Source organism: Lepisma saccharinum, chromosome 15, assembly GCF_977018435.1.
Source record: "Lepisma saccharinum chromosome 15, izLepSacc3.1, whole genome shotgun sequence".
NCBI classification, from domain to species: Eukaryota; Metazoa; Arthropoda; class Insecta; order Zygentoma; family Lepismatidae; genus Lepisma; species Lepisma saccharinum.
Window position 1 is genome coordinate 71,475,377 of NC_139243.1, and position 19,639 is coordinate 71,495,015.

The window sequence follows — 19,639 nt, forward strand, 5'->3', positions numbered from 1 at the left end:
GTTAGTTTCTTAAATGTTGCCAGGTCCTGACACATCAAGTTTAGTTTATTTTCTATCTGACACTAGTTCTCTATGGCGTCATAAATGTTTGCCATATTGAAAACGGACAAATACTATATTTTAACTAAATAACAAAGAATCACAATGTAATGTCCAGGGCATTACACCCTGTTCTATCATACAGTCTTGATTCTGTTGGTCCAAGAGTTTTAAACACCTCAACTATGTCACTGATGAATTTGATCACATAAGAAAAATGCTCCCTCATTGCTTGAAACTTTTATGAGCTTGAAAATGCTTCATCTTTTTATTTTCAAGAGTATAATATTGTATATTAACCTGTGATCGGTCTTGGGTGCATGCCACACTCACTTACAATTTAATAAAGTGTCATTTTAACAATATTTAAAATATTGACCTGCAGCACACACTACTGACTTTTAGAATACCACTGGAAGTACAACACATTAATTTCAAACAATTAAAATTTGGATTTGAAATTCTTATACAATTAACAACTCTTTTTGTAGATTAATGTATTCCTTAACATCTGTGACTTGTATTTGTAGATATATGTATTTTGATCATGAACTAGTGAAATGGCAAATGTAAACCACTCCACACCTGAAATTAAATAAATTATGTAGAGATAGGTGTGTGTGTGTACTTATGCCATTTAATTGAATTAGTATTTTGTGGATACATTGTAATCACAGACCCTTTATAATGTTAATATATTTGTTTGGGGAATTGAGAGGTGGTAATATGTAAGGTTGAAATAGAGAAAACATCTGCTTATACCCTTGAATTTACTTTACCAGGAATTATACTTGAATTTTATCATGGTCCTGTAGTGGCCATACTGAGTAAGAGATGTGAATGTATCTGAGAAAGTGACGACATGCAATATATAATACGGGAATGACGAAAATATAATAGGAATAGAAATATACATAGCTTTGTATAATTTAAAGATTCAGTTTACAACAAATTTTTGCAAGTTTGGTAGGGAATCAAGATGTTCAACTGTAACAATTGCTAAGAGGAATGTTTATATTTTTGTCTCAATACAAAATATAAATGGGAACATTTCATTTGTAATAAATATCTACCTTTGAGGTACATAACTAAAATAAACAGAAAGGCACATGGGGTGATGTTAAGGTATATAGCTCCACGTATTCTTGATTGTGGCGATGTGTTGTTGCGAAAGTTGTGATGGCGATCAGTTTCCCTTTAGCATTGCCCCCAGGTACCCATTGATATGAGGCTGGATGATCCTCGGAGCGATGCAGAAACAGGGAATTGACTGGAAAATTTCCTTGTGCAGATCTGCCGTGAAATGAGCCTAGGTCTTCCGAGTGATAGCCAGATGCTCTACGAACTGAGCTATGGTGGGGTGGCTCTTGGTAGATGACTAAAGTTTTAATAAATACCCAGTATTTACCCAAATTTTATTTAGCTACCCAGTGTCTAAATACCCATGTCCCAACCCTACCCTACTCTACTTATGACTTCAGTTTTCTTCATTCTAGGTTTCAGAGGATGACAGTTTGCCAAAGTTCATGTGCTATCCGTGCATAGATAAGCCAGAGAATCTTGGAGGACTTCCATAACATGTCTTCTGAATCAGAAAACCTTCTCAATGAATACCCGTCATCTGCAGAAGAGAAGCAGAGAGGGGAGACGGGCTTTGAGGTAAAGTTTAATTTTCTTACTTGAATATGTTGTAATACTAACAAATAGTCAAATCAGCTAGACTGCACAATCAACCCTTGTGTTTTACCATTTGAAAGTAAAAGAAAGAGATGTTCGCTAATAATACGTATTTCACACTTCGATTTGCCACTGTTCATTTCTCAATTTGAAGTTACACTTCTATGAAATAATAAAAATTTACTACTACATTACTCACCATAGATTGTTTCCTTTAACCTAATCCATGTTAGTTTTAAATACACAGTATTGCCAGGTCGAACTTTGGTTTTCGACGTGGATATGTATACGAATTTTCGCTAGGATTGAACTTTTTTAAAATCATGTTTTCATTCGTATTTGTTTTTTTTTTGTTGCACAGGTTCTAACATGTCTTTAAAGGATATCAATTACCCCAGTGACGGAGCCCGGAATCGGGAAGGGGGGCAATTTTTATGAAAATTTTACAGTTCCAATTCTTTCCTCACCTTAAGTCATACATTTCTGGAATCCTTGAATCCTACCCTCTCCAACGATGTATGATACATATTTCTATTCAGAAGGGTCGATTCGACATCCTTACCGTCGAATCTTATTTGCTCTTGGTGTGGTAATAGATGTATTTCTAAGGTATAGAATGTATTATTTTTGCACCTGATGTTACTAATAATGAAATCATGTATACTTCTTGAAGAACCACTGTGAAAGGAATATGTAAGGATCAGGGTTCTTGTGAATAAAATTGTATTTCATTCTTCTCTATTCTGTTGTATTTTCATTTGTGTGTGTGGCGTGGACTTCATTGTAAAACTCTTTCAAAATACATGAGGAATGGAATATATGTAACTAGAACAAGATATTGCCATGCTTAAAAAAAATTTAATTCATTATATTTTATCCTGCATTGTTGATAAATGTCTGTGTTAATGCACTTGTCATTATAAAAAGATGATAATTAAGGCCACACCTAAAGCAGGTAATAAAAACACCACATTCAACTTTTCAGTTTTCTAACGTGAGCGTTCATCAGAAACTTTGTACAATGAGGATTGATTGATTAATTTGGTGTTTTAAGTCCACTTTATGCACAGTAAGGCTAATCGGGACTGGACCTACAGTTTAAAGTGGAATCCGAACCACTTGTATAATGAGGAGGTTGAAAGGCTAATATAACACGTATTTTTAAAATATTTAAAAAATATTAAAAAAAACACAAAAAAATGGTTTTGTGAGTATGTTATTTACACAACAACATTTCGAGAATCTACTGTTCTCTTCTTCAGGTCCAAAACTTTGACTACAAAAAACTTCCCATAGCCAAGTCAAGATATTTTAAATTGTTCAATGTTGAAATAAGTGTTTTAGAAGGAAAGGGTCTTTTAACTTCAGGGACTGTTAATTTGTAACAGAATATGAAGGCAACATCAGTTCTAGGCATAGATTTTAAAATCCTGCCTAACCCATATCAAACCCACATCCTTATTCCTGGTTTTTAAAATATCGACGTGGCTATGGAAAGTTTTTCGTAGTCGAAGTTTTGGACCTGAAGTAGAGAACAGTAGATTGTCGAAATGTTGTGTAAATAACATACTCACAAAACGTAAGTACCATTTTTTGGTGTTTTTTGAATATTTTTCAAATATTTTAAAAATACGTGTTATATTGCTATTGTGAGTAAGTTGCACATTCATAATGAGTTCGCTTATTGAAAGGCTAATTTGTAGGACAAATGTAGTTTTTTCTACAACATTCCTGATGGAAACCTTCGTTTAAAAACTCAAAACACAGCATTTCATATTTTAATAACCAGTCCCAGTAGATCTTCCATAACTAATTTGTATATTTTACACAACAAAATCAGATAACACACAGTGGAACCCCATTTTTAAGTTCCTCAATCTTATTTTTTCCCCCAACATTGTAAGCTCTTTATCTACTGCACCCTGAGGAATTTTTATTATAAGTTGCACTGTAAGGGCAATTACTGTTTTGCATTTTCTGACTTGAATGAACGAAAAAATTATTAACCACTGTTATATTAGATTGCTCCATTGGAACATGCTGACTGTCTTCTGTATTATTTCAAGTATTCTGTCTGTCTATTCACGTCTCTGCCCATCCATATTTTTGTAGAAACCATAGTGCATGTTTGGTGCTGTCGTAGTCTAGTAGATAGGATATCTGACTGCCACAAGGGAGATCCAGGTTTGATTCCTAGGTTGGGTATCTGAGGTAAGAAATTTTCTGGTCTTGTCCATGTACAAAGCACCTCTGGGATTCACCCAGCCTCAAATAAATAGGTCCTGGGAGTAAAGGTGGCTGGAGAATGGTTGCTGATCACATCATGTCTAAAGTGTCAAAGATCGAGAATGTCTGGTGCCCTACCCTCCCATATCCCCTAAATGTGGCTTAATGGCACAGTGCAATATGCACAGGCAACTTTTATCATAGGCATGTCCCAATTTCATTTTGTAACGAAATATTATTTATGTGATTGAAATTTCATAAATTGTTTGAGAACTCTGTTTGAAATTATGCAGAATTCTGTTCTGAATGTGGTGTTTTACTCTCAGTATTTCTATTTCCAAATACACAGTTAATTAAGGAATACGCATTGTATATTATGATTATGTACAAGAATAGAGAAAGAAGCATGGGAATACTGTAGTCCTCGTGTTCTTGAGTGAGTCAGTCCATCGAAAAATAGGTAGGTTTTGCACATGGATGTAAGCTACTTTTAACTTTCATTGTCGGCATCTGTTGATGCATCGTTTACCTCACCTTATGAACTTCTGAGGTGCCAAAATTTGGAAGGTTTTGGTTTCGATTGTTTGCATTCGAAAGAGACAAATGAAAGGAATGAGAAAACAAATTGATCATCTTCATTCAGTACATAGCAGTGAATTGTGGTGGTTGGATGTTGTTGAGCTACGAGTTGAGAGGAGAATGGAAAAATAAAAAACTGGAACACTTTTTAACTATTTCAAGAAGAAATCCAAAAATGTGAGTAGTAACTTTGTTTGCAAACTCTTATATAAAACTTAATTCGCTTATTAGATCTCATCAACCATGTTAATTATAAACTTTATTATTATCACATGTAAAACACTTGGCTCAGATCCATCCTGAAATATAGTTTTCTATACAGTATGTGCCTATGATGGTGATATATAACTAATGGTTTTACACCTGCAAACGGCATTGAAGAGGCCTATTCTTGTCTCTATCTCAGAGAAATAAAGTATTTTGTGGAAATACCAGTATGACAACAATTTGGTGGAATATTAATTATCCAAATTGAACAATTATCAAACTAGGAGGGTAAAATGAATATATGATATATATATATATATATATATGTTTTTAATTTATTATGATATTATCCTCATTTAGTTCTGAAAACGTCTGTAAATGACATGCTATAGATATTCCGTGTTCCGATCAGTACCCATGATGCACAGTTAGGGCAACTATTCAGGAGGGTATTTATATAATTTAGGCCCCTAGGCTATTCTTTGTTTTGGGTCCTGCCGACATTATCATCATCATTACTTCCATTAATTGCATGCTCTGTATTAAAAACACTTCTAAACTTTAAAATATACACACATCTGAGAAGAAAAATGAGTTAAAATGCAGTACTGTAAAAAGAAGTTATTTAAATGCTAGAAATCCTTCCCTCTACCTTTTTTTCATGGAAAAGCAAGTAAAAGGACTTCACATGTTGATTTACTTTGCAATTATTACAAATGTAATGAATTTCAATAATCAATCATCTTTGTCACTTCTGCCTCTTCAGCGTCTCATTTTTGTGTGGTCTCTTCCTGGACTAGCAACCCTTAGGCTATAGCCAGTGACGTGCGGTGACGTTGATACTTGGGGTAGCAATCAGTGAGTTGCCCAAGGGCAGGTTGGTGTGGGTCAGCCCCCCCCCCTTTATCGGTCAGTATTCCTTAAAGGAACACGTCGAAAACATAAAAAGAGCAATGACTACTAAAACAGTACACGTAACTCCCACCTCCTTTCGAGAATCAAAAACGATTTGATTTGACTAGTAAGCCAGAGATCCCAGCTTGGCCATGGGTGTTCTTCGTGTATGTCCCTTCACCAATTTTATCTTACTATCTTCGCGATTAGCCAAAAGTGGCAGGAAAGTGAAGTAAAATGAACCAAATCAAACAATCAATGAATGATTTCATTTTTGTTACTGAACATAGATTTTTGGTCACATTTGGTTAATCGTGAAGATGATACAATAAAATTAGTGAAGGGACAAAGACAAAGAACGCCCAGGTCGGGGTGCGACCCCGGGACTCCTGGTGTCGTAGCACACTGTGCACACTGTGATAACCACTCTGCCATGGTTGGTTGATTTGGTCTTTTAAGTCCACATTATGCACATAAAGACTAATCGGGACTGGACCTACAGTTTAAAGTGAAACCCAAACCACTATGTGCCTCCACTGGTTGCTAACCCAGGACCACTCCCCCCCCTCCCAGCACGTAGGTTGGCCTACAACAAAGATGAGAGGAAAGCACTAACAATTCAAATACGTAAATATTGCATTGCTTGATTTCCCTAATTTCTCCATCTCACGATCTCGTTACTGAAGGATCCAGGTTCAAGCCCTGGCCTGTACTTGAGTGTTTCTTGTAACAACTCTTCACCTGTTTAATTTAATCAACGTTCATCGTCATGGCAGAAGTTAGGTAAAGTGATGGAAGAGCAATGCTAAAAATAAACTAAAAAAGAATTTCCTCCCAGTGCATCTGCAGGGCACTGTGAAATCAGGAATCGAGAGATCTCTGTTTATGATTGCCCTCATGACTTCCATAAGTACATTAGCTACTTATTGCGATTAAATCTACAGTTACAAGAAGTAATGCGAGGTGGCAAAAAGTCAATATATAAAAGGGGATAAACATCTTTTCGTAGTTTCTTCAATAATATTCATTTGGCTTTTTGTGTTCTGGAATAAATTTTTCATTCCACATTATTTTATTATTCACTGCAGAGTACAACACACATGAACAATAATGCGCGCTCGTCACGGGTTCCTGGCCTAGATTGTTCTTTGTGAGGTCCCTAAATCAATTCCATCATATATCACTCATCCTCATTTTTGCAATAACCAAATGTGTCAGAGAAGCGAAGTAAAGTAAACCAAACCTACAACAACAATAAGAACATTTATTTATTGACTGTTTAGCTTACCCAATTGTTTTAATTGGAGGCCAAGAGAGTAGTACATTTAAGTAAAACCCTACTAAAAAGAGAGTGAGCAAATATTTGTTATTTAACTATTATATATTCCATATTTGAAAAAAAAATTAAAGAAAGCACAACATTTTTGTCTGCACATAATATGTTCCCATTTCATAAATAATAAAACTACATTCCATATTATACATACACATTGTACAATGTTTAAAAGTTGTGGTTACAGAGAACATAAGTACTGCAGAAATTTTTTTCCCGAGTTATTTACAGGATTTACAATGAAATCAAGGGGAAACCAATCCCCTAACTGTTCCTATAGGAGATATACTGGAGTACTTGAAACCACGACCTTTAAGCCATTGCAGCGGGGGGCAAGGGAGATAGAGGCAGGAATGTTCACTTTCCCTTCCATCGGCTTTTTCTACCTGGAACTGGTGAGGCGGAGGAACAGTCAGCTAGGGCAGCCTTGTCTGCAGATCGCGAGAAGCACGTGAAAAGCAGTGTTGCATATGGACTGGGGCTTCAACAAGAGAATAAATATTGTGAATTGATAATAATTAGAGTTGTGAAATTGATTGATCTAACTCTGCTAGCTCCTCAGTGCACGTCACTTTTCACATTCAGAAGACACAATGGGCTCTTATGGGCAATGCTTTTCTTATGGGAAATACGAGCGCGATGTTGTGAAATTTCTGGATTTACAAATTTAGCTTAAGTAAAATCGGTACCTGCAGTTTTGCATGAAATTTTGTAGAGGATACAATGGTGAACACAAAAAACTGGTAACTTGCTTACATAATTTTAGATAAATTAAAAATGCAAATTTTCTGTGAAAACACAATTTTTACATTGTTTTCATTCCTAACGTTGAAACATGCCGTAAAATTGAAGCATTCATTATTAAAAAAAATGACACTGTTTTTTAATTGTCATAGATGATGGTGGTACTCAGAATTTATCAGTACTTTAAAGCATATTTGCATTAAAAAATATTCAAATAAAGTATGTGGAGATTTTTTATATTCGTGCAGTAGAAAATGTCGTCGCTGGCCATTTTTTGTTCTGTAATTCCAAGTAAAAACTTCCAGCGACAAAGTTGTGGAGAGAATATTGAAATTATTTTTTATAACCACTCAAAGGTTCCCAGAAATATTACTTCCATGCATTTGGAGTTTCTTTTTAACCCGAACCGCGCGTGAAGTAAAAAGCAGAAAGACTAGTGTGCTTGCTTTTATGCTATATTTTTCTTGTTTAGTTTGTTCATTGCATTTGCTCAAGAACTATTTACGAAGTACAATGACTCAAAAGCATCTTACCCTTGTGGCACTGTGTCAAGTACTTAAGGAGAAACTGGATAATATTAATACTATTAGGTCAGTCAAGAAGTAAATGCAATCATTTTTTTTTTACATCAATAGAAAACTTACAATGATATCATTTTCCAACAAAGTCCCCTCTTTACTTCAATACACATGGTCCAACGTTCCACAAGCTTTCCGATACCCTGAGAAAGAAAGGTTTTCGGTTGAGCAGCAAGCTACGTATGCGCCGCTTCCTTCACCTGTTGGTCTGTGTCGAATCGACGGCCTCTTAAAGCATCTTTAAGTGGACCGAACTGATGGTAATCCAATGGGGTGAGATCGGGACTGTATGCCGTATGCTCTAACACCTCAAAGCCCAGATTCTGAAGAGTTTGAGTGGTGTTGGCGGCGGTTAGGGGATGTAAGTTGTCTTGCAACAAAAGAATGCCTTTCGACAATCGACCTCGTCATTTGCTTCGAATTGCAGGCTTCAACTTGTTCGAAAGCATATCACTGTATCGTTCACTGTTTATTAGTAGTCCAGTTTGGGGAATTCAACGCCTTCTTTTGAGGCTCGGTGAGGCTCGCCGTGTTGGCAACCGCTTATTCGAAAAAATCACCAAGGTTTTTGGTCTAACCTAACCTAAAACAGCAAGGAGCTGGCAATTTTGCTTGAGAGTTCACAAACCGGAAGTGGGGCTCGGTGAGGCTCGCAGTGTTGCCAACTTCTTACTCGAAAAAATCACCAAGGTTTTTTTTTGGTCTAACCTAACCTAAAGCAAGGAGCTGGCAATCTTGCTTGAGAGTTCTGCAACCGAAAATGGGGCTCGCAGTGTTGCCAACACCTACTCGAAAAAAAATCACCAAGGTTTTTGTCTTGGTCTAACCTAGCCTAAAGCAAGGAGCTGGCAATCTTGCTTGAGGCTTGCGTTACAGTGCATAAAGCAATTTTTGGTAACCTACTGGTATTTTTACCATAGTTTTTTACAAAAAAAAAGAGAGAGAGAAGAGAGGGAGGGAAGAGTTAAACAACCGACGGCCTACCTACAGCTTTTCTTGGTCTAACCTAACCCAAAGCAAGGAGTTGGCAACTTTGCTTGAGGCTTGCCTTACAGTGCATAAAGCAATGTTGCCAAACTACATATACTAAACAAGGAAAGCGGGCACTGCCGTAAAAGAGAGAGATGGATGGATGGATGGTAGTGCAGTATGTGTGTGCGTGTGTGTGTGTATAATATGTAGCATTATTAACTAGAGTATGTTGGCAACTTGCTTATAACTAAAAAAATAGAGATGCCAACGTTGCTGTAAGATAAAAAGAGAGACTAAGCTGGCAACAGTGGTGAGCGAATACGTATTATTTCCAAGTCCCGAGTGCCAATGTATATCATGATTTTTTGCAAACCTCTCTTGCGGCAACGATGTGCCACACACACACGTACGTACTTTTTTTTATTTCTGTATTTTCATCTACGGAAGTGACTGAAGGGGCAAGCTGAAAATCTGTAGTCAACTCAACCATGTAAAAACTTTGGGTGGGTGACTGCGGGAAGCCATCAATCACAGCCTATCTACAATTTTCATCGACTGTTGGGGGTGACTGACAGGATAAGCTGAAAATCTGTGGTCAACTCAACTGTGTTGTGCGGAAACTTGGGCGGGTAACTACAGGAAACCATCAATCACGCAACAGGAAGCTGTCAATCGCCTGGGGTGTGACTGCAGGAAGCTGTCCATCGAGTTGATGGTATCATTACTCGATAAAAATCAAGATTATTTGTTACTGCCGGAAACCATCAATGACACAACAGGAAGCTGTCAATCGCCTGGGGTGTGACTGCAGGAAGCTGTCCATCGAGTTGATGGTATCATTACTCGACAAAAATCAAGATTATTTGTTACTGCCGGAAACTGTGCAAACTCTCAGCTTTTGTGACGGCTATGTGATTGACAGCTTCCTGCAGTCGCACCCAGACTGTGCGATAAACTCAACGATATTTTTTTCCTGGATTGCACTAAAGGGCACACAAGATTCAAATCTACTGGGTGACTACAGGAAGCAATCACTCACACAGCTGTCATAAATTGTGCACGAAACAAGTTCTACTTGTTTCCGGTAGAATACAGCTGGGCGTCAACGATATTTTTTCTAGGAAAGGGCGTTCACGCATAGCCTGAACCAACCTTGAAAGTTTAGCTGCCGGCAGGTATAAGTTTCTATTAGAAACCTCGCGCACATCAGTTGCAGTCGAGTATTGCTACTAGATAGTCGTATAAAAGTGTTTGCTATATCAAGTGGAATATTAAGTGTAATAGAAACCGAATTAGTTTGGTCTGTCAGGTGTGTACCATATCAGCATAAGTTATATACACACAAGTAGCTTGACCAGCTATAAAACTAAAATTTACGCAATTATACTATTGTTTCGTGTGTGTTAAATTGCTAGCAGCTTTTTGTAGGTAAGTTTTGTTTTTTTCTTATTATTTTTTACATGTGTGTGTGTTAATAATAATTGCAAGTGGTGTCAGTGAACAGAAAGTGTTGTCTTCATTAAACAACGAAATTATACTAAACAAAAAATATGAGCATATATAACATGTGCTTAAAAAAACTATTCTTCATTACGAATAACATAACTGTTAGTTATGATCATGTTAGTTTACTTATAGTGGATAGTATTGACGCGTGTACACCGGGTTGGATTTGATGTTTTAAGTCTATTTTATGTACAGTAAAACTAATCGGGACTGAACCTACAGTTTTAAGAACCACTTGTACGGGTATCGAACCCTTGATTACAAGCCTACCGCTACGTTATCGCAAAGGTTAGTGGAAGTACTGATTGATTTGATGTTTTAAGTCTATTTTATGCACAGTAAAACTAATCGGGACTAAAACCACAGTTTCAAGAACCACTTGTACGGGTATCGAACCCTTGATTACAAGACAACGACGTTATCGCTACGTTATCGCAGAGGTTAGTGGAAGTACTGATTGATTTGATATTTTAAGTCTACTTTATGCACAGTAAAACTAATCGGACGTGGACCTACAGTTTCAAGAACCACTTGTACGGGTATCGAACCCTTGAATACAAGCCTACCGCTGCGCCATCGCAAAGGCTAGTGGAAGTACATAGTTATTCGAATCTTATTTATTTAAAATATTTAGTTTTTTTTTTATGCACGCTTATTGATTTTAAACGTAAAATTAAATAAAATCCGGCAATTATATCCAATTATACTTATGGCTACAACGAGCATTGAGATTTTTTTTGCTACGTAAACAAAATGGTCGACATGCCAAATATGAACAGGCTATATAGATTTGAGAGATGGATAGGAAGAAATTAATTAAAATTTAATTTCATGATTACAACACGAACTTAATGATTGATTTAGTTTATTTTATTTTACGTTTTGTACCTCTTGGCTAATTTGCGAAGATTGGGGGTGAGTGATGAAATAGACATTCACAAACAACCAAGCCCGACCAGGATTCGAACCTGGGACCCTTGGCGTCGCAGCGCGATGTGCTAACCACTCGGTCACAGGGTCGGGCAAGTGTTGGTATATGCATAGACCAAAGTTACATGGTTCTAGACCCCATAGGAGTCGAGAAAATCAATGTCTTGGAAAACGTCTTAAGACAAATATCTTAATCTTTAAGAAAGTCGACTTCCGGTCTGTCAAGATGTTACTTCCGGTCTGTCAAGAAAATTTTCTTAAGACAATTATCTTAAGACGTTTTCCAAGACATTGATTTTCTCGGCTCCTAATTGAGCTAGGATGATGATTTTAGGTTTGTTGGATAGGATTCGACGAGAACTATTCGACTAGCAAATAAAATCGTTTCTACCCCCTCAAGTTTCGGAAATACAGACAATTTTTTATTTTTTTGAGAAACTTGATTTGCCGGCTTAGTTTTTGCCCTAATTCGAAAATTTTAATAGCATTCGATACAAAATTAGAAGTACTCTACAACTTATTGGAGGGATGATAACTACTACCTGCTGTTTTCGAGTTATTTTGGATTAAAATTTCAAGATGTAATTTCTAAGATGTTTTGTAATTCATCAACTATGGGTTGTAGGAAAACGATTCTTGCTCTATCTGCTATCGCTCGACGAATACTATAAACATAAATAATGCTTATGGTTTGATTTTTAAAATGGCGAGCGGAAAATAACCATGTTTTCTGAAATTATGATTTATACTTCATACGCCAAAAGGGCTGAGGGTTAGAAAAAAAAAAAAAATTGTTTGGTAGAATTATGCACACATAATATTTTTGTGTTTTCTATACACAAGCTTAATTATTTTTTTTCAATTATTTACAGGATTTATTAAGAAGCAAGAAGTAGCATAAATAGCACACTCCCACCAAACCCAACACTATTGTGAATTATTGCACAGTATTTATTTTGTGGCACTCCACTATATATATATAATAACATACCCACAAATATTTTCAACAAAATGCGCTCCATGAAAAGTTGCCCCGTGTGCAAAATAAGCATATCAAGCAGAAATTTTGCAAGACATTGTCGCACCTGCGTGCCAGGCAAGCATTTGGCTGCCACCGAACCATGTCCCAGGTGCGGTATACATATTACTATTGATAATTTGAAGAGGCATATAACATCATGCAAAATTGTCGTCGAAGCACCTGTTCCACAACCGTCGACCAGCTCGACCAAGAGGAAAGCGGAAGCCGACTCGCCACCATCCGCCAAACGCGTCAAGCCTGCGACGAAAGCAGACGGGTCTGCTTTTGGAGGAATATTAGAAGATTATGTCCGATTGTCGGACGGCTCTTGCGATGTTCGTAGCTTTTTAGAGGAGAAGCGAGCAGAGATAGTTTCTATTCTTAGTAATGCACTGGCTACGCACTCCTCCACTAAATTCTACGGTACGCTATGTTGCACATACAAGAAGCCGACCGATGAAAGATACACTTTCTTTCATGCAACGAAAGCAAAAACGCTGCATCTGGCGGATGGTGACAGCATTGGGGAAATTTACGACAAGTTTACCGAAGAGCTGCTTGTTAAACAGGAGGAGCACGAGGCCACAGGCTCGGGCGGTTCGCTGTGTGGAGAACCCCATAAATTGTGTGTTACTTTTAGTCAGTTTGCACCAATGTCCGGGTCTAGTTACGTCCCTCTACCACCAGATGTTGCAGCAAAGAAGGCTGTTCTGAATATTCAGAACAGGGATAACAAGTGCTTCGTCTGGTCGGTGCTAGCAGCGTTGCACCCCGTCGACTGGAAAAACCATCCACACCGAGTTAACCACTACCTACCCTACGAGGCAGAGCTGGAAGTTGCCATGGCTGGGATCGACTACCCGGTAGAGGTCCCGGACATTCGAAAGTTCGAGGCTCGTACACACAACCCTCGGTTGGCCATCAACGTTTACGGTCTCACTGACGAAAATGCGGTGTACCCCATCCGGGTGAGTGACGTAAACAACAATGATGCTCGAGAAATCCATCTCCTACTTATCAAGGACGAGACCAATCACCACTACACCCTTATCCGTTCCCTCTCCCGGTTGGTGTCGAGCCAAACAAGCAAGCATCATGGTAGCATAGAAGTTTGTCGCAGGTGCTTGTCAACTTTTGATAATCGAGAACAGCAGGATTATCAGCACATCAGAGGTCCCAACATCGCTGCAGAGAAGCTTGCCAGCCACAAGATCTACTGTAGTAACAACGAGCCTGGTGTGGCAGTCTTGCCCAAACCTGGCACTGTGGAGCGTTTCCACATGCACGGTGCTATGGTGGAGCACCCCGCTATCATCATCGCGGATTTCGAAGCCTTCCTCAAACCCCTGTCCACTTGCGATCCCGATCCCGAAGTTTCCTCCACCACCCCTTACCAACTCCACGAGGCATCGAGTTATGCCTACGTTGTGGTGCGACGAGACCAGCACATCGCCCCCGAGCCCTACGTGTACCGTGGTCCCGACGCAGCCAAACACTTCCTCGAGAGGATCGTTGTCGAGGCCAACGAGATAGGGAAGGTACTGTTGGCCCCCAAGTCTATGCTCCCACTGTCTCCCGACGATCAACGTAGACACGACGAGGCCATCGCTTGCCCTGTCTGCGTCAAGGAGTACACCGCCAACAACCGTAAAGTCCAACACCATGATCACTTTAACGGTAGGTATGTTGGTCCTTGGTGCAACAAATGCAACCTCATGGCTCGGGACCCGCGATTTATCCCTGTGTTTTTTCACAATGGCTCGGGATACGACTTCCACCACCTCGTCAAGCATCTTGGGTACGACGACATGCGAATCAACGTCCTGGCGCAGAACGAGGAGCGTTACATTAGCTTGAGTAAGTGGGTGCGAATCCCAGGATCACACTCTACCGTCGAGCTTCGCTTCCTCGACTCCCTGAGGTTCCTCCCGGCCAGCCTCGATGCTCTCGCAGGGAAGCTTAGCGACGAGCAAATGCTTATTACCTCCGGAAACTTTCCGAACTTGGACGCAGGTCTCTTCAAGCGTAAGGGGGTCTATCCCTACGAATACGTCACAGATCCTTCCAAGTTCGCGGAGACGACGCTACCTCCCCAGGCGAAGTTCTACAGCAAGCTGCGAGGCTCGAACATCTCCGAGGATGACTATCACCACGCCCAGTCCATGTGGCGCGAGCTGGGCTGTCGAACTCTCGGGGACTACCACGACGCCTACCTCAGACTTGATGTGACGCTCCTCGCCGACGTGTTCCAGACGTTCCGTGCGACCGCAATGAAGATCTACAAGCTGGACCCCGCCTACTTCTACAGTCTCCCCGGACTGGCGTGGTCAGCCATGTTTCTGGTGACGAAGATCGAGCTGGAGCTTCTTTCGAACGTGGACATGATGCTGTTTGTGGAACGTGCCGTGCGGGGTGGAATGGTCCAGGTGTCGCAGCGACACTCGCGCGCCAACAATCACCACATGGCCACCGGCTACGACCCCTCACAACCGTCCAGCTATATTATGTACACGGACGTCAATAACCTCTACGGACACTCCATGATGCAGTCACTCCCCTTTAAAAACTTCGAGTGGGCTGACCCTTCCAACTTCGACGTCGAAAACTTCGACGATTCGGAACATGGGTTCTTCGCCGAGGTGGATCTTGAGTTCTCCGAGAAGCTGCAGGATTTGTTCTGTGATCTCCCCCCTGCACCCGAGTTCAAGTGTCCACCCGATTCCAACCAGAAGAAGCTCGTCATGGATTTCGAGCCCAAAGAGCGTTACGTCCTACACTACCAGAATCTCCGGTGGTTGATGCAGCGAGGGGTCACGGTCCATGCAGTTCACCGCATCCTCAAGTTCGAGCATTCTCCATGGTTGAAGCCATATATTGAAGTCAACACCAAACACCGCACCGCAGCCACGTCCGAGCTTGATAAGGATTTCTTCAAGCTTATGAACAATGCGGTGTTTGGCAAAACTATGGAGAATGTACGGAATCGCATGGACATAAAATTGGTAACGAGGAAAGCACAATGTCGCAGGCTCGTAGCGAACCCGTTATTCAAATCGAGAACCATTTATAACGAGCAGCTTGCTCTGGTGCATATGAGGAAGGGTGAGGTAAAACTCGACAAGCCAATTTATGTTGGTGCCTCAGTATTAGACCTGAGCAAGCTGCACATGTTCGAGACGTACTACGACATATTACGTCCACATTATAGCCACAACATCTCGCTTCTCTACACGGACACGGACAGCTTGGTGTACCACGTCCACTCAGCCGATGCATACGGGGATATAGTCACGGTACCAGCTTTGCTTAACCTCTTCGACACCTCGGGCTATCCCCAGCCGAACCAGTACGGCATCCTGCCCCGAAACAAAAAAGTGCCTGGCAAACTCAAAGACGAGAAGGACGGTGATGTAATTCTCGAGTTTGCAGGTCTTCGCGCCAAGGCCTATGCCATCAAAGCCGAGGGCAGCGTTACCAAGAAGGCCAAGGGTGTCGGCAGACAGGTGGTTCGGGAGCATCTTGCATTCGAGGACTTTGTCGATTGCCTCAAGACCAGGTCGTCGGTTCTAAGAGAAGAACAGCGCATCCAGAGCGTCGACCATATCATCACCACAAACAAAGTTAGAAAAATTGCCCTGGATCCCAACGACGACAAGAGGTGCGTTCTCGAGTGTGGTATTCACACATTGCCGTGGGGGCACTATCGCTTAGCAGAAAGCAAAACCTGCAACATATGTCCATCTTCAACAGAAGATTCATAAAAACAAAACAAAACAAAAAAAAAAACACTTTGACTGTCATTACAAAAAACTATGACCGTATTCTTAAATAACCAGCATGCCTATGAACGTGTTCGGTTTCAAAAAACAGATCATCATGGAAACCATACCAGATCATGAAGTCTTACCTTCCGTGTTACCTAAACTCAACGGTCTGTTGATCATTCATCTCAACAGCATTTGGACGAAACTGAATGACGATGTGGGCAAGATGTTTTATGTTTTTAATAACAATTTACATTTCTACGAAATTCCGATCGACGGGAAACTTCAAATCACCGTGAATCCGGAAAACGCAGGCGAAATCAAAATTTCTACCGGCAAGAACATTTTTCGAATCAAGCACGACAAGATGCTTTCTAACATTACGTACGATGTGTCCGCAGGAGATTATTTTTACATGGAACTCCTCGGAGATTACGACAAACTTATTCCTCTCTTCATAGAATTACGAATCGTCTATCCTATTATAAATAACCGTTAACAAAATGCCTAACGACATTTTCGGCAACACCAAGCGTGTGGACCACGCAGAAGAGATTCTCATGTTGGACATTCGAGTTAAGAAGTTGAGGAGCGATTTGATCGCTTTGCAGGAAACCTTAAACAAAAGTTTAGAGTCGGAAATCGCTATGCTCCAAACGCAATGTCTCGACCCCATTCTGAAAATCGATTCCGAACTGAAGACGCTGATAAAAAATTATGTCGACGTACCTTCTTACGACAACGTTCAAAATATACAGTTGAGCGTGGATTCGCTTCAAAATGATTTGGCCAAATTACAGCAATTTCAATCGAAAAATGAAGATTTGGAAAAATTGAAACTCGAAATCGAAGAACGAACTTCCGCAATAGAAAAGAATTTCTCTGAACTTCAAACCGTGGTGAACGATATAGACGCAGAACGCTTGCACGTCGTCGTTTCCAAATTACAAGAAGAATTCACCAGCACGTTGGAAGAAATTAAATCCAAGTTGCAGACTTTGGAAGATACAATGACGAACCTACCATCGTCGGACGAACTGCAGGTCATCGGTAAAAGCGTCGCGAACATAAAAATTCAATTGGAGGCCTATCAAGATTTCGAACACATTCAAACCACCATCGCCACGCTTCAGGCGTCTCTGGAGTTGATCAACGAAGAAATTAAAAATATTCACGCCGAAGCGAGAGCGTTGACGAGCATTCAAGACACGTTGAGCACGGTTCAGCATAAAATCGAATATTTAGAAAATTTGAACGTCGAAACGAATCTCGCTCATTTTCATCACGTACTCGACAACATACAGGGTGACTTGGAATCGTTACGGACGAGCGTGCCTTCGAGCGAAGATTTGGAAAAATTGAAAACGGCGGTGACGGCACTATCCGATTCGAACGACATCAAAAGTTCATTGAGCGATCTCGAGAGTAAAGTGGCCAATCTCCCCACCTCCAAAGAATTGCACGCTTTGAAAAGAAACATATCACGTATGCTGAAACGACTGGAAACGGAAACGGCGAACGTGGAACAGATTCGAGACGAACTTGCTTCGCTGGTGTCGACGCTACCCACTTCGCAGAGCGTCGCCGACCTTCACACGCAGTTTACAGAGATGCGAAACATCGTGAACGATCTTACCGAGAAGAGCTCGAAATTGAATCAAGTCGAGAACCTTCAGAACATTGTGGTCAACATCAGAGATCAAGTTGGAGTGCTGGAATCAACGCAGGAATCGACGCTGGCCTCTTTCGGTGCCAAGTTGCAAGAACTCAACGAAAGCTACAAGCAGTTGAACGTGGAAGTGAAAATCAAACCGTCATTTTCTGCCGTAACGGATACCATAGTCGAACATTTGGTGCCCGTACAAAACACACTGGGTCAGCTTCACAGCAACCTCGTTAGCGTCGATACTAAATTCGCTAAACTGCATTCTCTGCAAGCCATCGAAATCAACAGCATACCCAATCAACAGAGAATCTCCACGTTCGTCGAAGGTAACAAACTGTACATGCTGCATCCTTATCATCCGTACTACAAGTTTCTCCTCGATGGCACGATTCAGATAAACGAATTTTCGTACTGGTCTCACGGTAGAAAAGCTAGCGTTCCCACCATGACTTTGATATCGAATCGTGGTGTCCAGAAAGCAGGAAACATTCCTCTGGCACGTTGGAACGAAACGCGCAACATATATGAAATACACGAAGACGAAGATCTCACCGTTTTCGACGTGAGTGCCGGCGATAAGCTGATCATTCAAAACACGAGCGAAGTGCCACCCTCTTTGAATCCCATCACGCTTGTGCTTCTCTTGAAACGTAATCTCTAAGAAAATGTCTAGGCAAGCCATCGTCGAAGAATTGCATAAACCTGCACGCCGCAACTACGAACGTTTGGCTGTGGTAACCAAGGGCATCGACGACCTCTGGCAAAGTGACCTCGTCGAAATGAGTAGCGGCAATTTGAAAAACGTGCATAAATTGAACAAGGGCAGCAAGTACCTCCTCACCGTCATAGACACGTTTTCGAAATTCGCATGGGCCCTACCTTTGAAGGCGAAAACGGGAACATGCGTCACGGAAGCATTCAAATTAATTTTTCGCGAAAGTGGTGGCAGACGACCACGGTTTCTGCAAACGGACAACGGTAAAGAATTTTACAACGCCGTATTCCAAAAGTTTATTCAAAAACACAAGATTCGACATTATTCGAGCTTCAGTCACATCAAAGCCAGCATCGTGGAAAGATTCAATCGAACCTTGAAAACACACATGTGGAAACGATTCACGCTTCGGGGAAATTACAAATGGGTCGACATCCTGCCGGAACTCGTCGACACCTATAATGATACGGTACACAGAACGATAGGCATGAAGCCAGCCGACGTTACGAAATCTGACGAGCAGCGTTTAATTTCTACAGTTTACTGTCCAAAGTACACACCCACGACAAAAAAAGCTAAATACAAAATTGGAGACCAGGTGAGGATCAGCAAATTCAAACGCACCTTCGAGAAGGGATTCACAAAAAATTGGAGCACGGAACTCTTTACGGTGGTTCGAGTTCTACCCGGAAACCGACACACGTATATAATAAAAGATAGTAGCGGCGAGATTTTGAAAGGAAGATTTTACGAAGAGGAACTCTCTAAAACGAAACACCCCGACACGT

General features: G+C 40.6%; 1 protein-coding gene across 1 annotated transcript in view; it reads left to right on the top strand.

Annotated features, from left to right (window-relative positions):
* LOC145999327 (uncharacterized) overlaps positions 1-19,639 on the top strand; it is a 463,252-nt gene that overhangs the window by 6,019 nt on the left and 437,594 nt on the right. Inside the window, exon 2 of the mRNA XM_083136270.1 lies at positions 1,536-1,698. Within this exon, the coding sequence (XP_082992396.1) occupies positions 1,618-1,698 (81 nt within the window). The 5' untranslated portion in view covers positions 1,536-1,617. The remainder of the gene's footprint in view (positions 1-1,535; positions 1,699-19,639) is intronic.